The sequence below is a fragment of the Perognathus longimembris genome, chromosome 15 (genome assembly GCF_023159225.1).
Source record: "Perognathus longimembris pacificus isolate PPM17 chromosome 15, ASM2315922v1, whole genome shotgun sequence".
Lineage (NCBI taxonomy): Eukaryota > Metazoa > Chordata > Mammalia > Rodentia > Heteromyidae > Perognathus > Perognathus longimembris.
In genome coordinates, this window is record NC_063175.1 from 21,030,087 (window position 1) to 21,049,095 (window position 19,009).

The following is a 19,009-nucleotide window of genomic DNA, read 5'->3' on the forward strand; positions in this document are numbered from 1 at the left end:
ATGTGCCTGAAGACAGCTTCCTTCCACCTACAAGAATTCAAGAAAAAAACTTAAGAGACTGCGCTTGAGCTACACTTTCAAGAGTGGGTAGATGTGGGCTATGAGAAAACAGATGGCAACAGAATTTTCTGAGTTCCACAGAAAGGATGAAAAGTGCAGGACTATAAGGGGAACAGTGGTAAGTAGTTCATATATGACTCAGCCAATGCAAACTACTTGCAGTTTTTCTTGTTCTTGTTGTTTTTGGCTGATTCTGGGGCTTGAACTCTGGACTTGGGTGCTGTCCCTAAACTTTTGTGCTCACGACTAGTGCTCTATCATTTGAGCCACAGCTCCATTTCCAAATTTTTGTGGATAATTGGAGATAAGAGTCTCATGGACTTTTCTGCCCTGGTTGGTTTCGAATCATGATCCTTAGATCTCAGACATCTGACTAGCTAGGATTACAGATGTGAGCCACCACCAACTGTTCATTTTTGAAACCCAGTCCAACAAAGAACTAATCCACTATGTTTACTGTTCATGGTTTTACTATAAAAGATACTTTAATGAGACTTTATATCTGGATCACAACTTAGGAACAAATAAGCAGCAAGAATGTAAAACATATTCATTCAAACAGGCTTATTTTGCACATACTGGATTAATTTATGGTAATTTATATAAAATATAGTCATTAGAACAATAAAAAGGGTGAACATAATTTTTAAACCTTCCATATTACATAATTTCAAAATAACCTTTGTAGGTGATGTTGGACAGCAACCAATAATAACAGTAAATCGAAAATATACTCTAAGGCCAGGTATATACCTGCAATCCCAGCACTTAGGAAACCAAGGCAGAAGATTCAAAAGTTTGAGGCCAGCCTGGGGCTATATACATAAGGAGACTCTGTTTCAAAACAAAACATCATGAAAACGGGTGGAACAAGTTTTAGCTGTTGTGGCATTACACACTCAAAGGACTGCAATCCTTAAAAGTGAATGTAAGCCAGGCACCAGTGGCTTACATCTGTAATTCTAGCTACTCAGGAGGCTGAGATCTGAAAATCACAGTTCAAAGACAGCTCAGGCATGAAAATCCATGAGACTCTTACCTCTGATTAACCACTAAAAAGCTGGAAATGGAGCTGTGGTAGAGCACTAATCTTGAGAAGAAAAAAAAAAAAAAAAGCTCAGGGACAGCACCTAAGCTGAGTTCAAGCAAGGACTGGCATCAAAACAAAAAGGAAATGTAAAACTGGACAATATTGTCAACACTGTAACCATTTCTTGGTAGACATCCACTAAAGAAACAACAAATCAAAAGAAACATTCAATAGGAGATACCCAAACATCAAGTAACACATCCATCAGGTGACTTTAGCCTTCTAGCTATACACAGTTACATTTCCCTACACCCCCAAAGAAGATTGGCCAGGGCAAAGCTCGCAATGACAGCCAATAGCTATGCTACCAGAGGGAACCGATTTAATTTGGAACAAAAGGGAAAACTCAGGCCAGTAAAGTGGGCAAAGAAATGGGAAAATCCATATACCTATTAGCAAGATATGGCTGCAAATGTTAACAAATTATCACAAATTTTGTGGCCTTCCACATGAATTTATCATCTGACAGTTTTGTATTTCAGAAGTGTGAAATATGTCTCGCTGAATAAAATCATGATGTTGTAAGGCTAGTTCCTTCCAGACATTCTGTGGGAGGATATTTCCTTACTTTTCTAGATTCTAGAGCCATCACTGTTTCTTGGCTTATGGCATTTCCTTCAATTTCCAAGCCAGAAGCACTGGATCTAACTAGGCAAATCTCCCTCTGATTCTGACCCCCTTCTTCCTCTCATTCATCTAGACACTGTTGTGATTATACTAGATACCCCCAAACTATTTGCTTATCTATACTCAGCTGACTACCAACCTCAAGTCCATCTGCAACTTTTCATTTCCACTTGTTATGAAACCAAAGATAGTCACAAATTTCAGAGATTAGGATGTGGTCAACTTTGGGGACCACTATTCTGCCTACTACATAAGGCAAATGACAAAACAGCTGGATACTTAACATCCTAAAAATGAAACAAAAGAGGAATAGGTTAGATTCCCATGCATCTCCAGCTGCTAGGAAACATCACTGATGGACAGGAAAAATTAAGAGAAGGCCCTTGAGAAAGAGCAGAGATAGACGTGAGAAATACCAGAACTCTCAAAGCACTCTCCAACCTAAACACAGGTCCCCAGGCAGACATACAAAGCCTATGTGATTTGTAGCCCTATGCTACCCAAATACTGGTGGACTACTAAGCTCCCCAGGCAGACATACAAAGCCTATGTGATTTGTAGCCCAATGCTACCCAAATACTGGCTGACTACTAAGCTATATTGATTCAGGCTTGCTAGAAAAGTATGCATATATGCTTAATATGTACATATTTTTTAACTGAGCAGAGATATCAGCTGGCCAGCCTCATTCAAGATTCTACACGTTAAGGCCAGACAAAGGAATTTAACAAAATAAGTACAAAAAGTTCATTTACACACTGAAAACATCCACATAATACATCTAAGAGCCAGGCACCAGTGGCTTACCCCTGTAATCCTAGCTAGTCAAGAGGTTGAAATATAAGGATCACAGTTGGAAGTCAGCCCAAGCAGGGAAGACTATAAGAGTCTTATCTCCAATAAATTACCAAAAAAAGCTAGAAGCAGAGCTGCGGCACAAGTGGTACAGCACTACCTTTGATCAAAAGAAGCTCGGGGACAGAGAACACACTTTCTCTTGTGCATGGATCTTAGATCTGAAATACAACCTCCCATAAAATTTCAAAAAGCTCAGGGACAGTGTCCAAGCCAAATTTATTCCCAGGACTAGGAATACTATATATGTGTGTATCTTTATATATATAATTTTTTATATATTGGCATATATATAAAGATGCATCTCATGTTCATAAATTGGAAGATTCAAAATTCCTAATACAGCAATTCTTCCCAAACTGATTCACAGATACAAGACCACACGAACTGTATTAAAATTCCAATAGGCATTGGGGATGTAGCTCAGAGGTAAAGTACTTGCCCAACATGTATAAGGCCCTGGATTTAATCCCCATTATATACAGACATAAACACACACACATGCACATGTGCACATATGCACACACACACACACACACACACACAAATAGGCATTTTCATAGAAGTTAACAGAATGACTTTAAAATTTATATGAGTTGGGTGCCTAATCCTAGCTACTCAGGAGGCTGAGATCTGAAGATTGCAGTTCGAAGCTAGTTCAAGGAGAAAAGTTCCTGTGAGACTCTTATCTCCAATAAACTCAAAAGAGTCAAAGTGGCATGGTGGCTCAAGCCGTAGAGTACTTGCCTTGAGCAAAAGCAGCTCAGGGACAGAGCCCAAGCTCATAGTTCAAGTCCCAGGACTGGCAAAAAAAATTATATGAAAATACAAAGTGCTGAGACTACTCAAATTATTTTTTAAAGACCATGGATAGCTGGGGCCCCGTGGCTCACATCTATAATCCTAGCTACTCAGGTGACTGAGATCTAAGGATGGAAGCCAGCCAAGTCAGGAAAGTCCTTGAGACTATTATCTACAATTAACCACCAAAAAGCTAGAAGTGGAGCTATGGATCAAAGGGGTAGAGCACTAGCCTTAAGCTATAAGAAGCTCAGAGACAGCATCTAGTCCCTGGGCTCAAGCCCCAGGATGGGCATATAAAGAAATGTTTAAAGACCGTGAATAGAGAACTTACACTGCCCAACATCAAAAGTTAAATATAATATTACAAAGGAAGAGAATTGCAGGCCCAGAAACAAACCCTTATATTTAGGATCAACTGATTTCAACAAAGGAATTATAATGTTAAAAGTCTTTTCAAGGGCTGGGAATGTGGCTTGCTTAGTGGTAGAGTGCCTGCCTAGCATGTATGAAGCCTTGGATACAATTCCTCAGTACAACATAAACAGAAAAAGCTGGAATTGGTGCTGTGACTCAAGTGGTAGAGTAGCTAGCCTTGAGCAAAAGAAGCTCAGGGACAGAACCCAGGCCGTGAGTTCAAGCCCCAGGACTGGAGGGTGGGGGGTATTTTCAACAAATGTTCAACAGGTAATAAAATGTGGCTTACTTAGGCCTACCTACTCAATAGCCATAATGAGGAACAAATTATTGACATGTTACAATACAGATGAACCTCAATAACATTATGCTCAATTAAAGAAGCCAGACACAAATGTTGGTAAAATTCTATTATAAGATCTACCTGGGGACTGGTACCTTACACCTTTAATCCTAGCTATTCAGGAGGCTGAGATATGAGGATCATGATTCAAAGCCAGCACAGGCAGGGAAGTCTGTGAGACTATTATCTCCAGTTAACCACCAGAAAACTAGAAGTGGCACTGTGGTTCAAAGTGGTAGAGAATTAACCTTAAGCAAAAGAGCTCAGGGACAGCACCCAGACCCTGAGGTTCAAGTCCCATGAAGAAAAAAAATCTCAAAAAGACAACCCTCAGGCCACAAACAGACAGTTGCCTAGGACCTAGGATAGACATGAGCAATGAAGTTAAACAGGGTGCAGAAAACTTTCTAGGACAATAGAAATGTTCAAAAACTACATTATAGTAATGGTCACATAAAACATGGAAACATACTACAAATTACTGCAATGTAAATGTACAGCAGGTAAATTTTATGAAATGTTAATTATACCACAATAAATGTACTTTTTCAAAAAGCAGTATGATTCCTTATTGATGGGTCACATAAGCAGAAACTAAGATGTGTAGAAAAATCTCAGAAAATTAATACTTGGCATCATTGTGCAATCCTAGGATCTTGTGCACTTTTGACCCAAGGGTCTGTTTTATACAGCTCTTATGATTTCTCTTCTAAATGTTTCAATCACAAATAACAAAAATATGCTTCACCTTTCGTCCTGTGAAGGCAGCTCGATGAAGTGGTGTATCGCCCATGTCATTTAACACATTCACATCTGCGCCAGCCTAGTAAACATAAAAATATTACATATCCTCCACAGATCAAGAAATATTAAAAAGTGAACAGACTTCCTTACAAAGATATTAAGTGCTTCAAAAGTTAGTATCAATGTTGCTTAGCTGTCACTACTAAGAATAAATTTAATTCGTGGTATTAAGTAAGTAGGTTTCCTGATAGGTAAAAAAAAAAAATAAATATATATATATATTACCAGATAAGTGAAATAAACAGCTGCTTTTTTTTTTGCTTTTTTTTTTTTTGTCAGTCCTGGGGCTTGAAGTCAGAGTCTGAGCACTGTCCCTGGCTTCTTTTTGCTCAAGGCTAGCACTCTAGCATTTGAGCCACAGCGCCACTTCTGGCTTTTTCTATATATATGGTACTGAGGGATCGATCCCAAGGCAAACATTCTACTACTAGGCCATATTCCCAACGCCTGCTTTTCTTTAAAATGTATACATCCTCAAAAAAAAACTGTCTGAATACTATTTCCTCTACCATGAAGTTAGTAAGTTTTCAGGTTAAAAACAAATACTAACACCATTTAATTGTACAGATAAATTGTAGGAGGGCTGGGAATATGGCCTAGTGGTAGAGTGCTTGCCTCATATATATGAAACCCTGGATTCGATTCCTCAGCACCACATATACAAAAAAAGCCAGAAGAGGCGCTGTGGCTCAAGTGGTAAGAGTGCTAGCATTGAGCAAAAAGAAGCCAGGGACAGTGCTCAGGCCCTGAGTTCAAGCCCCAGGACTGGCAAAAAAAAAAAGTTTCATATGGGAAAAATAATACTATAATAAAAATATTCAGAAATACAAGGTCACCATTCTCATTAAGTGTAGTGCTAAGATTTTCACTTTTTAAAATTATGTAGGATGTGCTTAAGTTTTTGCACTTGCTGTGTATGTCTTCATTAACTAATATGCCTACCTGGGCATTTTAAAAAGCCAATAACATCAATCTATAATCCTACTCAGGAATCTGACATCTAAAGGTCATGGTTCAAAGCCAGCCCAGGCAAGAAAGTTTGTGAGACTCTTAGTTCCAACTAAGCACCAAAAAAAGCCAGAAGTGGGGCAGGGGCTCAGGTGGTAAAGTACTAGCTTTAAGCAAAGAAAGCTTAGGGACAGTGTCCAGGCCCTGAGTTCAAGCCCCAACACCAGCAAACACACAAAAACAAAAGATGAACAAAAAGCCAATGATGTAAAAAGTAAAATGCCAAAAAAAAATCCAGAACTTTAATTAAGCTAACATAGTTCATGTGGTTATTGAAGAAAAATTGTGTTTTCATGAGTTATTGCTTTAAATAAAAATAAGCTATAATAGCTCAGTTGGCTTTTCTAAGACTTAAATCTTCAATTTTCATAGTATCTGTTAAAAAATTAAAGCCAAAAACAGACCTTCAACAGATCATGGACAACTTGTTTATGTCCAAAATAGGATGCCAGATGAAGAGGTGTCCAGCCCAAGTTAGACTTACTTCTTCCTAAAAATGAAAAAAGATAAAGAGTCTTTAGACACTTTGTAAAGCTTTACAATAAACTGAACTTCTCCCTATAAGCCACATGAATAATTAGCCAATGGCTCTTCACACTCCACTACTAATGAGAGGCAAGAGACACCACAGTAAGAAGTATAACAAATATAGTGAATCTGGGATTAGTACAATGGATTACATACAACTTTGATGCTGCCCCATTTTGGCTGTACTAGGGTTTGAACAAAGGGCTATCTTTTTGACACAACATCCTCATCACTAAAAAGCAGAATGGGTTACACCAAACTATATGATTTCTAGCAGTTTGCTGACTCTAAACTTCTGAATCTTTTACTATTTTACCATCATCTAGTAAAAGGTTGCCATTCTCTTGTAGTAACCTTTAATGAGAAGCAACTCTTGTAGTATTAAGGATCAAACCCAGGGCTAGGCAAATACTCTACTACACCCTCAACCCTACCAACTCTCTTTGAAAACCTGTACGACTTAAGAAGGGTGAACTGAGGTACAAGGAAACAAAAACTTGTAAGCAATCAGTAAAGTATTTCCTGCAGCATTAGAACCCGGTTAGCTCTACAGACAGTGACTGAAAATTGAGTCTTTGACTTAGATAAAAATCTCAGCTAATGAGGATATTGGCTTACTGGAGTGGTAACTACATAACCTGAAACAATAAAATACAATGAAATGTCAGATCTTAGAAAAAGAGCTAAGGAAAATTGACTGTATGAAAAGAAAAAGCTACATAATTCAATTTTTTAAAAAAGATAAAGGATCCTATACTACAGAATGAAGCTCCAAAAGCTTCAGTCTATCAAATCATTTTTTTTCCAGTCTTTGGAGCTTGAACTCAGGGCCTGAGCACTGTCCCTGGTTTCCTTTTGCTCAAGACTAGCACTCTACCAATTGAGCCACAGCACCACTTCTGCCTTTTTCTGCATATGTGGGACTGAGGAATCAAACCCAGGGCGTCATGCATGCCAGGCAAGCACTCTACCACTAAGCCACATTCCCAGCCCTCAAAAATTTTAATCAAGCTGCAATGAATGACAGTACATCTCTATTAAATACCCAATCTCACCATCCTGTAGGGTCTATCAAAGCCCAGGAGCTCATTCATCAGGAGAAGCTTAATGGCTAAAACGGACTATAGGACTTGGCATTATGCATAGCCCTCAGCCCCTAGATTTCGGGTTCTGAACAAAATTTTTCAGGCTACCCACCTCTGAGAATCAACCACTGGTTTAGAAAATCTGCCTCAGAAATCCACATGATACCACAGCTGCCAATAATTTACCCAAACCACTACATCTGTTTCTTCTCAGGAGTGTCCTACAGAGCCCCTAATTAACAGTTAATAAATCCCAGTAGCTCTATTTCACATCTATTTCACTAAATGTTACTTTCATCTTTTGTTCTGAAATGAAACCTAGTTTCCCTGATAATCAACCCTGCCTCCATTCCCACACAGCTACTAAATAAGCAGAGGCTATTTGAAGAACCTCTATATCAAAACTGTTTTGGTCAATTGTTTTTCCTTTGAGCCAAAGCTCCCACATACATAACCTCTGCCTGCCTCTGGCAGCTCCTAGTAGCTGACCACTCACCAAATAACTATAAGTAACACACTCTCCCCACAACAAATCCAGCCACCATTCAAGAACTCACTGTCTATTGGTGTTCCCAGTCTCAGTTTCTTATATTCCCTTGTTTCTCGAAAATTGTGCTTCTGCCTAATGTGAGGTGCCCACTGACAGTGCCCAAACTTGAGTGCCACTGTGAACTCAGCCAGTCTCCACCAAACTCCCAACATTCTAGCTTTTGCATACAAGTATGCCCCAGACTTAGCTCTTTGATCACTTTGTTTTGTGTATATAAATAGTCCTTTACCTCCTTCAATAAATCTGTTATTCCTTGAGGCCTTGGGCCAACATTTTTGGGGTTTTGTTTGTTTTGCCAGTCCTGGGGCTTGAACTCAGAGCCTGGGCACTATCCTTGAGCTCTTTTTGCTCAAGGCTAGCACTCTATCACTTGAGCCACAACACCACTTCCAGCTTTTCCTGTGTATGTGGTACTGAGGAATGGAACCCAGGGCTTCCTGCATGCTAGTCAAGCACTCTTCTACCACTAGGCCAAACTCCTGGCCCTTGTGCCAACATTTTGTAATCAATATCCTTGCATCACTATCTTTGTCAGAACAGCTTAGAAGACTCCCAAAGAAGGATAAATAGCTCAGTTTCTCCATAATCACAAGCAGGTTAATAGTGAAGAAAAATGCCAGAACTGTGGAGAGCGATGGCACCATGAAATCAGGATTACACTCTTTAACTGAGCAGGCCTGTTACAATGCCAGGTTGCGGTGATTCTCCTACATCCCTCAACAGGTATTTCAAACCATCCCTATTCTCCTCAAGCTTCTTACTGAGACACTTTACCCCTTAGCAATCACCATGCCTTTCAGCTTCACCATAGAAGCAAAAGCTTTCCTATAATCCCCAAGTTTCCTCAAAATCAATCTTTCAGCTTCACCACAGAAGCAAAAGCTTTCCTATAATCCCCAAGTTTCCTGGAAATCAATCTACCATCCTTGTTACATGTATGTACATGCTTTCTGTCATCTTTTCCTCTCTATCTGTCTTACTAGATGCTAAAAGATGTTTCATTTTTCTTTCTGTGTTAGCAGGTAGTATCTAAAAGTCAATTATATTCCTAGATAATTACAATGATATTATTATTATTAATGTAGAAATGAACACAGAAACAGTAACAGCCTCTTCATCATGCCAGAAATGGCAATGTTGAAGAGGTAAGACAGCTATTAGAAACCATGGAGAAGATTTCAGCTTTTCTGTCTATTCAAGCACTTCTTTTCCTCCTATCTTAACATTCCCCCTCTCCAGTTGCTCATATGAAAGAGAAAAGCGGTTTTTACCATCTAATCAGCAATAACATACCAGCCAACCAACCTTCCCTACCAATTTCCCTTCTTCTTCACCCTCCCTTCCCACGTCCACTCTTTACTTGCTCTTTCCATCTCACTCCTGCTGTAACAACTACCCACCTACTACAGCCTAGCTTCATCTCCTACCATGTAATTAACATGACCCTCAACTTTTGCCAAAAATGCTCATTAAATCCCAATGACACTTTTCAGGGCCAACTCACTTTACCACCTGCCAGTAGTACTGGACAGCACAGTTCATATTCCTCACTGGCCTCTACTGCCTTGCATTTTGGTTTCAATTAACTATCCTCAAAGATTTCATTTATTATTGGCAATTTAAAGTCATATATTCTGGCCATTCCTACTATTTTAATGTTGTTTACACACTGCTGACTTCAAAGTCCAAATTTCTACTTTCAATTTTACTACACACCTTCCATGTAAGTGTCACAGGGTAACGTTGTACTCCAGAAGTACAAGGTTTAACTGCTCCTTCATTCTATGTATATATGCATGCATGCATGTATGTATGTATATTCACTAAAAAACCATCCATTCCCCAGTTCACAACAGACTGCTCCATTATTCACCTACTTTGCCATGCCACACATGAGCATCAGACTTAACAGCATTCTCTTTTTACCAGGGATAGAAGACAGAGATTTGTGCTGGCACTGATATCTCACACCTATAATCCTGAGATCCAGAGGCTGCACTTTGAAGTCAGCCAAGCAGAAAAAACCATAGTCTCCATCCCCAAAATAACCAGCTAGAACCATGGTTCAAGTCGTTGAATACCAGTAGAACAAGAAAGCAAGTGCAAGACCCTGTATTCAAACCCTTACCAATGACAGAAAAAAAATTATTGCATGCAAGATTAAGGTTGAATAGTCTAGAGTAATTCAGATATATTAAAAAAAAAGTTCAAAGCTTACCTTTGCAATTAATGTCAGCAATTACTTCATTCTTGTCCATGGTTTCTAATAGCTGTCTTACCTCTTCAACATTGCCATTTCTGGCATGATGAAGAAGCTGTTGCTCTGTTTCTGTGTTCATTTCTATATTAATAATAATATTGTTATTATCTAGAAATGTAATTGACTTTTAGATACTACCTGCTAACACAGAAAGGAAAACAAAACATTTTTTAGCAACTAATAAGACAGACACAGGAAATTGTTTTGCAAAGCCAAAACTCAAATGAGACCCCTTGCTTTTTGTAATGTTACTGAAGGAAGTACATTAAACATAAGTACAAATTTATTTTCTTCATTTACAAAATACAACCAACCTCCAAGAACAAGGGGCTCATACCTGTAATGCTAGCTACTAGTCCAGCCCAGGCAGTAAACTCTACAAGACTTCATCTCTATGAAGGAAAATAGACATTTTGATGTATGCTTATTAACCCAGCTGTGATGGGAAGCCTATAGTAGGTGACCAAAGTCCAAGCATGTGCCTGAGCAGGAAGTGAGACTGTATCTTAAACATAAGAAGTACAAATAAGGTTGGATGTGTGACTTAGCAGCAGGGCGAAAACAAGCAAGAATAAGGCCATGGGTACAAACTACAATACCTAGAAAAAAAAAATCTCCTGAGCTCTTGTAAGATTCTATTATTCTGTCAAGCACATAGCATTATGCAAATAAAATTAAAAGGTGACTGGTTATATGAAATGTTATGACAATAAAAATGTAAGTTAACACATTCAAAAACTATCCAAAAATATGAATAGAAAAATAAATTTTAGACAGACCCCAGAGAGACTTGTATATTTTTCTCTTATGTTCTTACTAAGCACAAACTAAATGCTAAAAATCATAACCAAATTTGATTTATGTCAACACATGCAAATACAAATTGCTAATTATCTTTTATATTATATATACCAGAAGTATATACTTTAGATTAATAATCAAGTCAAATCAAACACAAATGTTCACCCATTAGATAAGCAAAAGTAAAAAAAGATTGAGCACAGGTAGCATCAGCATGAACAGGAAATGTACACTCCAATAACCTGCTAATAAATATTAAATGCATACAATGATTCATATGTTACATAGAAAAGATAATGATAAAGAGTGAATAAATGAAGCAGGGTTAGTCACTAGAAACTCTGTTGAAAATTAACTATATAACTTGTGGGTGTGGAAGGGAGGGAAAAACGGGAATAAGGGAAGGGGTAACATTGTCCAAAAAGAAATATACTCATTGCCTGACTTATCGAACTATAATCCCACTGTATTTAATCTTTATAATAATAGAAGAAAGAAAGCTGTAATCCTAGCTACTTGAGAGGCTAAGATCTGAAGATCACAGTTCAAAGCTAGCCCAGGCAAGAAAGTCCATGAGACTCTTCTCTCCAATTAACCCCTAGAAAACTGGAAGTGGTGCTGTGGGTCAAAGTAGTAGAGCACTAGGCTTGAGCAGAAAAGCTCAGGGACAGTACTCAGGCTCTGAGTTAAAGCTCCGTGACAGAAAAAAAAAAAAAAAAAGAAAAGGCAATGATTTTGCACTATCAAATAAGCTTCAAAATATACACATACCACCAGGTATCAGTGGCTCACAGTTATGATCCTAGCTACTCTGGAGGATCATGTTTTGAAGCCAGCACAGGCAGAAAAGTCCACTAGACTTCATCTCAAAATAACCAGCAAAGAGTAGTTTAAGTGGTAGTCAGTTGAATAAACAAACCAACGAAGTGAGAGGCCCTGAATACTGCCTCAGTACTGGAAGGGGAAACAATTTACTTTTATTTATTTTTATTGTCAAGGTCAAGTACGGAGGGGTTACAGTTACATATGTGAGTATAGTTCTTGTCCAACTTGTTACCCTCTCCCTCATTTTTCTCCCACCTTTCCTCCTCCCCAGGTCCCCTCCCCCAAGATGTACAGTTACTTTACAACATATTTTCTGGTAAGTATCACTGTTGCATCGGTTTGCCTTTTACCATTTGTCTCACCATTTTAATGTTCCCCTTCCCTTCCCTAATTCAGGCAGACATAAATAAAATACCCAGGGTACCAAAATCAAACACAGAGACAACAGGGGCTAAATCATAGGGACAGGAAAAACTCTGAGACTCTTATCTCCAATTAATCACCAGAAAACTGGAAACGGAGCTGTAGTTCAACTGTGGCTCAGACTCTGAGTTCCTGCTTCACAACCAACAATTTTTAAAAAGTGACAAGCTAAGCCAGGTGCGGGTGGCTCATGCTTGTAATCTTAGCGACTCCAGAGACTGAGATCTGAGGATCACAATTCAAAACCAGCTTGGGCAGGAAAGTCTGTGAGACTCTTATCTCCAATTAACCACAAAAACCCAGAAATTGAACTGTAGCTCATGTGGTAGAGTACCAGCCTTAAGCTCAGGGACAACCCCCAGGCCCTGAGTTCAAACCCTAGGATCTGTTTTCAGTTATAAATCAATTTCTAACTCTGAAATTTTCATCTTCAGTAAGTCTGTGTGCTGTTTTTGTTTTGTTGTTGTTGTTGTTTTTGCCAATCCTGGGGCTTGGACTCAGGGCCTGAGCTTCTTTTTGCTCAAGGCTAGCACTCAGCCACTTGAGCCACAGCGCCACTTCTGGCCATTTTCTGTATATGTGGTGCTGGGGAATTGAACCCAGGGCTTCAGGTATATGAGGCAAGCACTCTTACCACTCGGTCATATCACCAGCCCCTGATTATTTTTTAAATCACTCTTCTGGGGGAGAAATGAGAGTTGGCTAAAGTTGTCATTTAAGTTTATAAACCACTGAAATCACTATAAAAATGTTCATAGCAAGTTAACACTAATAATATTTGATATTATTTACACTAATAGTATTTGATATAATTTACATTGTCTTTTGTTCATTCTATTAATTATCATATACCATAAAGATATGGGAACACCAACCCTATTTATTTGATATTTATTATTGTATCTATTTTCAACTGGAAGGCTTACCTAAATAGGTTGTATATGTATAAATACCTATATGTATCTCTCTTCTCTCTCTCTCTCTATATATAATGTATATACACATACATACATGTATATAGTGTTAAAACTGGTGAAAATAAGCTTCACTGTTTTGATTTTTAAATTTTTCAGGTGCTATAATTTTTCATTTGTTCCAGATATCAGAAAGTAATCCTAGCTGTACCTCTGCTTGAATTTTAACTTCCTGCTTCAAAACAACTGACTTGCTGGGGCACTGGTAGCTTGTACCAGCAATTCTAGCTACTCTCGGCTGAGATCTGAGGATGAAAGTTTGAAGCCATATCAGGCAGGAAAGTCAGTGAGATACGTCCAATTAACCACCCCCCAAAAATCCAGAAGTGGAGCTGTGGCTGAAGTGGTAGAGCACTAGCCTTGACCAAAAAAAACAAAAACAAAAAAACAAAACAAAAAAAAACATCAGGAACAGAACAGTACCCAAGTGCCCATGCCCTTAGTTCAAGACCCAGGACTGAACAAAACAAAACTGAGTCTACAGAACAAAGAGAACAGAAGTCCAAGAAAGAAATGTTTTGGAAATAAAAATACAAGGAGGGGCTGGGAATGTAGCTTAGTGGTAGAGTGATTGCCTAGCATGCATGAAGCCCTAGGTTTGATTCCTCAGGACCACATAAGCAGGAAAAGCCAGAAGTGGCGCTGTGGCTGAAGGGGTAGAGTGTTAGCCTTGAGCAAAAGAAGCTAAGGACAGTGCTCAGGCCTTGAGTTCAAGCCCCATGACTGGCAGAAAAAAAAAAAGGCTCACAGAATATTACCTTTTAATGATAAAATTCCTTAAGCTTCAGACAAAGTGATTTTAAGGTTTTCCAACTTTATTTCACAATTGAAAATCATCTTGAAACCTAAATTTAAACTCACTGTATAATACTGACCAGTTTATGCACAATGGAAAGTTTTGGGGATTTGGAAGAGTTGGCTCTTTTTGTTGTTGTTGCCAATCCTGAGGCTTGAACTCAGGGCCTGGGCACTGTCCCTGAGCTTCTTTTGCTCAAGGCTAGCATTCTACCACTTGAGCCACAGTTCCCCTTCCTGCCTTTTGGTAATTTGTTGAAGATAAAGAATCTCATGGACTTTCCTGCCTGGGTTGGTTTCGAAATGTGATTCTCAGATGTTGACCTCTGGAGTAGCTAGAATTACAAACTTAAACCACCAGCTTCCCCACCGGAAGTTTTTCTTTTAAAAGAATTTTTTTCCTCAATGCTGGTGATAAAAGCTAACAAGCATTTTCCACTGTACCACAGTTACACAGTTACTCCTATGCCTTTAAAAAACAAAATAAAGAAAAATAAAAGGCAGGGTCTGGCTATGACTATGTTGTCCAGGCTGGCCTCCAACATCTGTGACTTCAGGGATCCTCTTCCCTCAGCCTCCTAGACAGCTGGGACTAGAAGCCAGGACGACTACCATATACCCTATACCAGCTTAAAAACGGAAGCTAAATGGGAAGTACACAAGTGGTTTACTTTCCATTGACACATGACAGAGAAACATACAATTAAGGACTGCTTTCACTATACAATAGTTTCCTACTTATAGGTAGATATATAAAGGCAAGATAGCCAAGTGACCTAGTGTGTCATGTCTTACACTTACCCACTTCCTATCCACCTTAAAACTGGCAGTACTAATACAGTATCAGTGGGAGAAATCATGTGAGGAAGAAAGTAGACATTTCTAGGGAACTCATGTAATTTACTGACACCAGAACCATAAATATATTCTGCACAAAGTGCAGTCTTTTCTGAAACTGTACTAATGAATTGTTGGCACTGACTGTTGTCTATACTGATAAAAATCTATACACTTTCTAGGAACTGAGGGAATGTACAAGATCATCAACAAAGTTCTGATTGCCATCAAACCCAACGGAAATGAACTGGCCAAATACCAAACCATTTCAAGCATCTCACGTGCTTGTGCTACCTAATTCTCTCTCAAGAACATACTACTTTCAAAAATCTTGTTTTCAGTGAACTTCCTTTTTTCAGTACTTAGGAAGCTTAGCGTCTAGAAATATCAATAGTTAGGAATTTGGGCTGGGAATATGGCCTAGGCGCAAGAGTGCATGCCTCATATACATGGGTTCGATTCCTCAGCACCACATATATAGAAAAGGCCAGAAGTGGCACTGTGGCTCAAGTGGCAGAGTGCTAGCCTTGAGCAAAAAGAAGTTAAGGACAGTGCTCAGGCCCTGAGTTCAAGCTCCAGGACTGGCCCCAAAAAAAAGAAAAAAAAGGTAAGAATTTGCCACAACAAAATTCAAACTGTATATTTGAAAAAAAAAATGTAACCAATACCCAGATATCTCTCTAAAGCCAGCAGGAGAAAATTTGTAACATTTATTAGACATCAAACCATGTTATTCTTCAAAAGGTTAAATAAAAATTATTTTAAAAAGAAAAAAGAAAAGACTATGGTTTTTGTTGTTTTGTTTTTTCTTAAGTTGTTGGTTTGGTCATGGTATCATTTGCCTTTAAGAGATATCAGAGCAGTACTATTATTATAGAACTACTACCTAAGGAAGTCTAAGTAAGCACTGTTTGAAGAGTATCTGCAAAAATAGGCAGCCTTGGGGTTGGGGATATGGCCTAGTGGCAAGAGTGCTTACCTTGTATACATGAGGCCCTGGGTTCAATTCCCCAGCACCACATATACAGAAAACGGCCAGAAGTGGTGCTGTGGCTCAAGTGGCAGAGTGCTAGCCTTGAGCAAAAAAAAGAAGCCAGGGACAGTGCTCTGGCCCTGAGTCCAAGCCCCAGGACTGGCAAAAAATAAAAAAATAAAAAAAAAATAGGCAGCCTCCAAAGACAGGGATTAACCACCAGTGACAAATTTCTGCAGTTTCACAATGAAATACTTATCAAGTGTCATCTGATAAAGGACTCTTTCAAAATCTTACCCAGAGCGACAACTATTTCTGATAAAACTAAAACAGTTACCTACGCTGAACGTCTACTGTTCGGTGCACCATAAATTGCTCAGCCTGAAAGATATAGCAAATACTAATACTAATAATGTTAATGTTCTCTCTCTCTGAAGGTTGTAGATACATCCTCCCTAGCAATTTAGAACTAGCAGAGAGTTGGTAGCTATTCTGTAGTTAATATAGAGATCTTGACAATCTCATCTGAGGGATTTATAAGTTACACTTACCACAATAATAATAACAAAGTACCAGGACTAGAATGCAAACAATAGACATCAAAAGAAATCAAACTATTTTTCAAATGCCAAGTAGAGGATGTTTCCAAACTATATCCAGAATGCCATCTAACGTAGAAGAACAATTTCCAAAACAAAACAAAAATCATTGTCTTAATTATCAACCATCCCTAAACTCTCACAGACGCACCGGCAGCACAGAAGCAGCCTTATTATCACCTTACAGACATTTCAATTCACAACATCATTTGCCTGGAAACCTACACCTGAGAATGAAATGGGTTAGCCCTTCCCACTGCCTCCTGCCAATCAACGGGGGCGGGGAAGGAATGGGTCTACAGCTGGGCCTTTCACACGGTTTTGAAATCGCCTTTGATTCTTCCAGGCCACGCGGTACCTCGTCGGAAGGTCACATGAACTACGCATGACTTATACGGTGGCTCAGTCCGCCGCGGGATGGAAAGAAACTGAGGTTAGGCTGGCCACAGGGCGCCACCGAGAAAACGTGCTCGGGAAGACTCCTAGGTGACTCGGGCGGCGGCGGCGCAAAGACGCAGCACCCGACGAGGAAGAGCAACAAGTGCCCACGGCTTGTCACTCTTAACAACGAACTTCCCGAAGTGCTAGAGAAGCCAGGAGCGGCCGGGAGGCCACGCTCGGCGACGATCCCGCCACGACCCCGACCGACTGCCCGGACGCCAGGCGCGGGCAACCCACCCCGGACCGCCAGGCCACCGGCGGCCCGGGACCCGCCGGCGCCGGAGCCGCTTCGGACCCAGGCGGAGTCGGCCGCGAGAAACTGACCTCTGCGGTCACCCGGGCTCCGGAGGCGGGGGCCAGGACCACAGGCCTTCTCTCTTGCCCGCCCCACGTCGGTGAAGCGGCGTCACCGACTCTGGCTGGTGCTGGCCTCCCAGCGCGTGGTGCCTGGAGGAGCTGGGGACGGCGCGGCTTCGCGAGTGACGCGGCCGCTTCCCGCGGCTCGCCGAGAGAGCGCGCGCGCCTGAACAGCTGGCGCCACGCCAGACACGTGACCGGGGGCGGAATCACGCCACGCCCCCGGCCCGCTCCTGGGTGGGAGGGGGCGAGCGTGGAGTTCACCTCCGTGCGGAGCCAGGGGCGGAGCCTTCGCACTCCCGCCCACCGAATTCCTCCTGGAAACTAGGGGCCCACCCTACCCAGAGCTAACAGACCATCAGGGAAATCTCTGAAAGAAAGCAAAATATAAATAATGGGTAATACTCTGCAAATTGTATACTAAACTAACCTATCATCCAGCTTTCCAGATATTTTGCCGCCTTTGTTTGGGGAACTTATTTGGCAGTGTAAATGAGGTACGCCTTTTTCTTTCACAAGTCAAAAGACGGCCTTAAAGTGTAATAATGTAACTATTAGGAAATACGTATCAGAGAGACATACATAGAAACAAAGATTTATGAAATTTCTTTCATGTCTTCTTCCTCTAAATAATCTTTCAAGAACAGCCCACCTTTTCAGATTAGATGTCCACCCCTATGATGTGAAGGTTCAAACCCATGTGCGATTTCAGTAAAGAAATATGAAGCATAACTAAAACGACAGAAAATTATAAGAAAAGTTTCTCTGCTTTTTTAATTTCATAAGTGTATTAAGTTTTTATAATGAATTAATAAATAGGTATCATTAAGGAGTATAGTTCTTTTAAGTCAAATGAAGTCTAGAAATATGCTGAAAACCTATGATGGGCCAGTTACTCATTGGGCTACATGTGATACATCATGTGACACATCTTTTACAATGTCTTTGAAGAACATCAGCAACCTTGCTGTGTATGACAAGTTGGCAGGATCATTTATTAATAAAAATGAGCACTAGGTCTGGGAATATGGCCTAGTGGCAAGAGAGCTTGCCTCATATACATGAAGCCCTGTGTTCGATTCCTCAGAACCACATATATAGAAAACGGCCAGAAGTGGTGCTGTGGCTCTAGTGGCACAGTGCTAGCCTTGAGCAAAAAGAAGCCAAGTGACAGTGCTCAGGTCCTGGACTGATGAAGCCCTGTGTTCGATTCCTCAGAACCACATATATAGAAAACGGCCAGAAGTGGTGCTGTGGCTCTAGTGGCACAGTGCTAGCCTTGAGCAAAAAGAAGCCAAGGGACAGTGCTCAGGTCCTGGACTGGCCAAAAAAAAAAAAAAAAAGCACTACTTCAGGGATATTTCAATTGTGAAATGTGTGGTAACTAAGGCAGCCAAATAGAATTTGATTCAGAAAGAAAAAATCTCAGTGCTTATTTTCTAAGGATAATGAACTCTCCTTGCAATAAAAATCAACTATTAAAATAATGTTCCACAGAATTGCATGAAAGTATTTACTATGTGGTTATTTAACTGCCTAAATTCATGAGTTTTACT

At 40.0% G+C, this 19,009-nt stretch overlaps 1 protein-coding gene across 3 annotated transcripts in view; it reads right to left on the minus strand.

Moving 5' to 3' along the window:
• Osbpl1a (oxysterol binding protein like 1A) overlaps positions 1-17,611 on the minus strand; it is a 206,796-nt gene extending 189,185 nt beyond the window's left edge. For 2 of the 3 annotated variants that reach the window (XR_007213389.1, XM_048363309.1), the window contains exons 1-4: positions 17,421-17,611; positions 10,387-10,509; positions 6,410-6,495; positions 4,942-5,016 (exon numbers count right to left, since the gene is read on the minus strand). Coding sequence is in view for 2 of the 3 variants with exons in the window: in XM_048363309.1 (XP_048219266.1) it covers positions 4,942-5,016; positions 6,410-6,495; positions 10,387-10,507 (282 nt within the window). In the remaining variant the exon portion in view is untranslated. Of the gene's footprint in view, positions 1-4,941; positions 5,017-6,409; positions 6,496-10,386; positions 10,510-10,765; positions 10,777-17,420 lie in introns of those variants that run through there. The other variant, XM_048363310.1, reaches the window with a different exon arrangement.
• Positions 17,612-19,009: the final 1,398 nt, after the last annotated feature.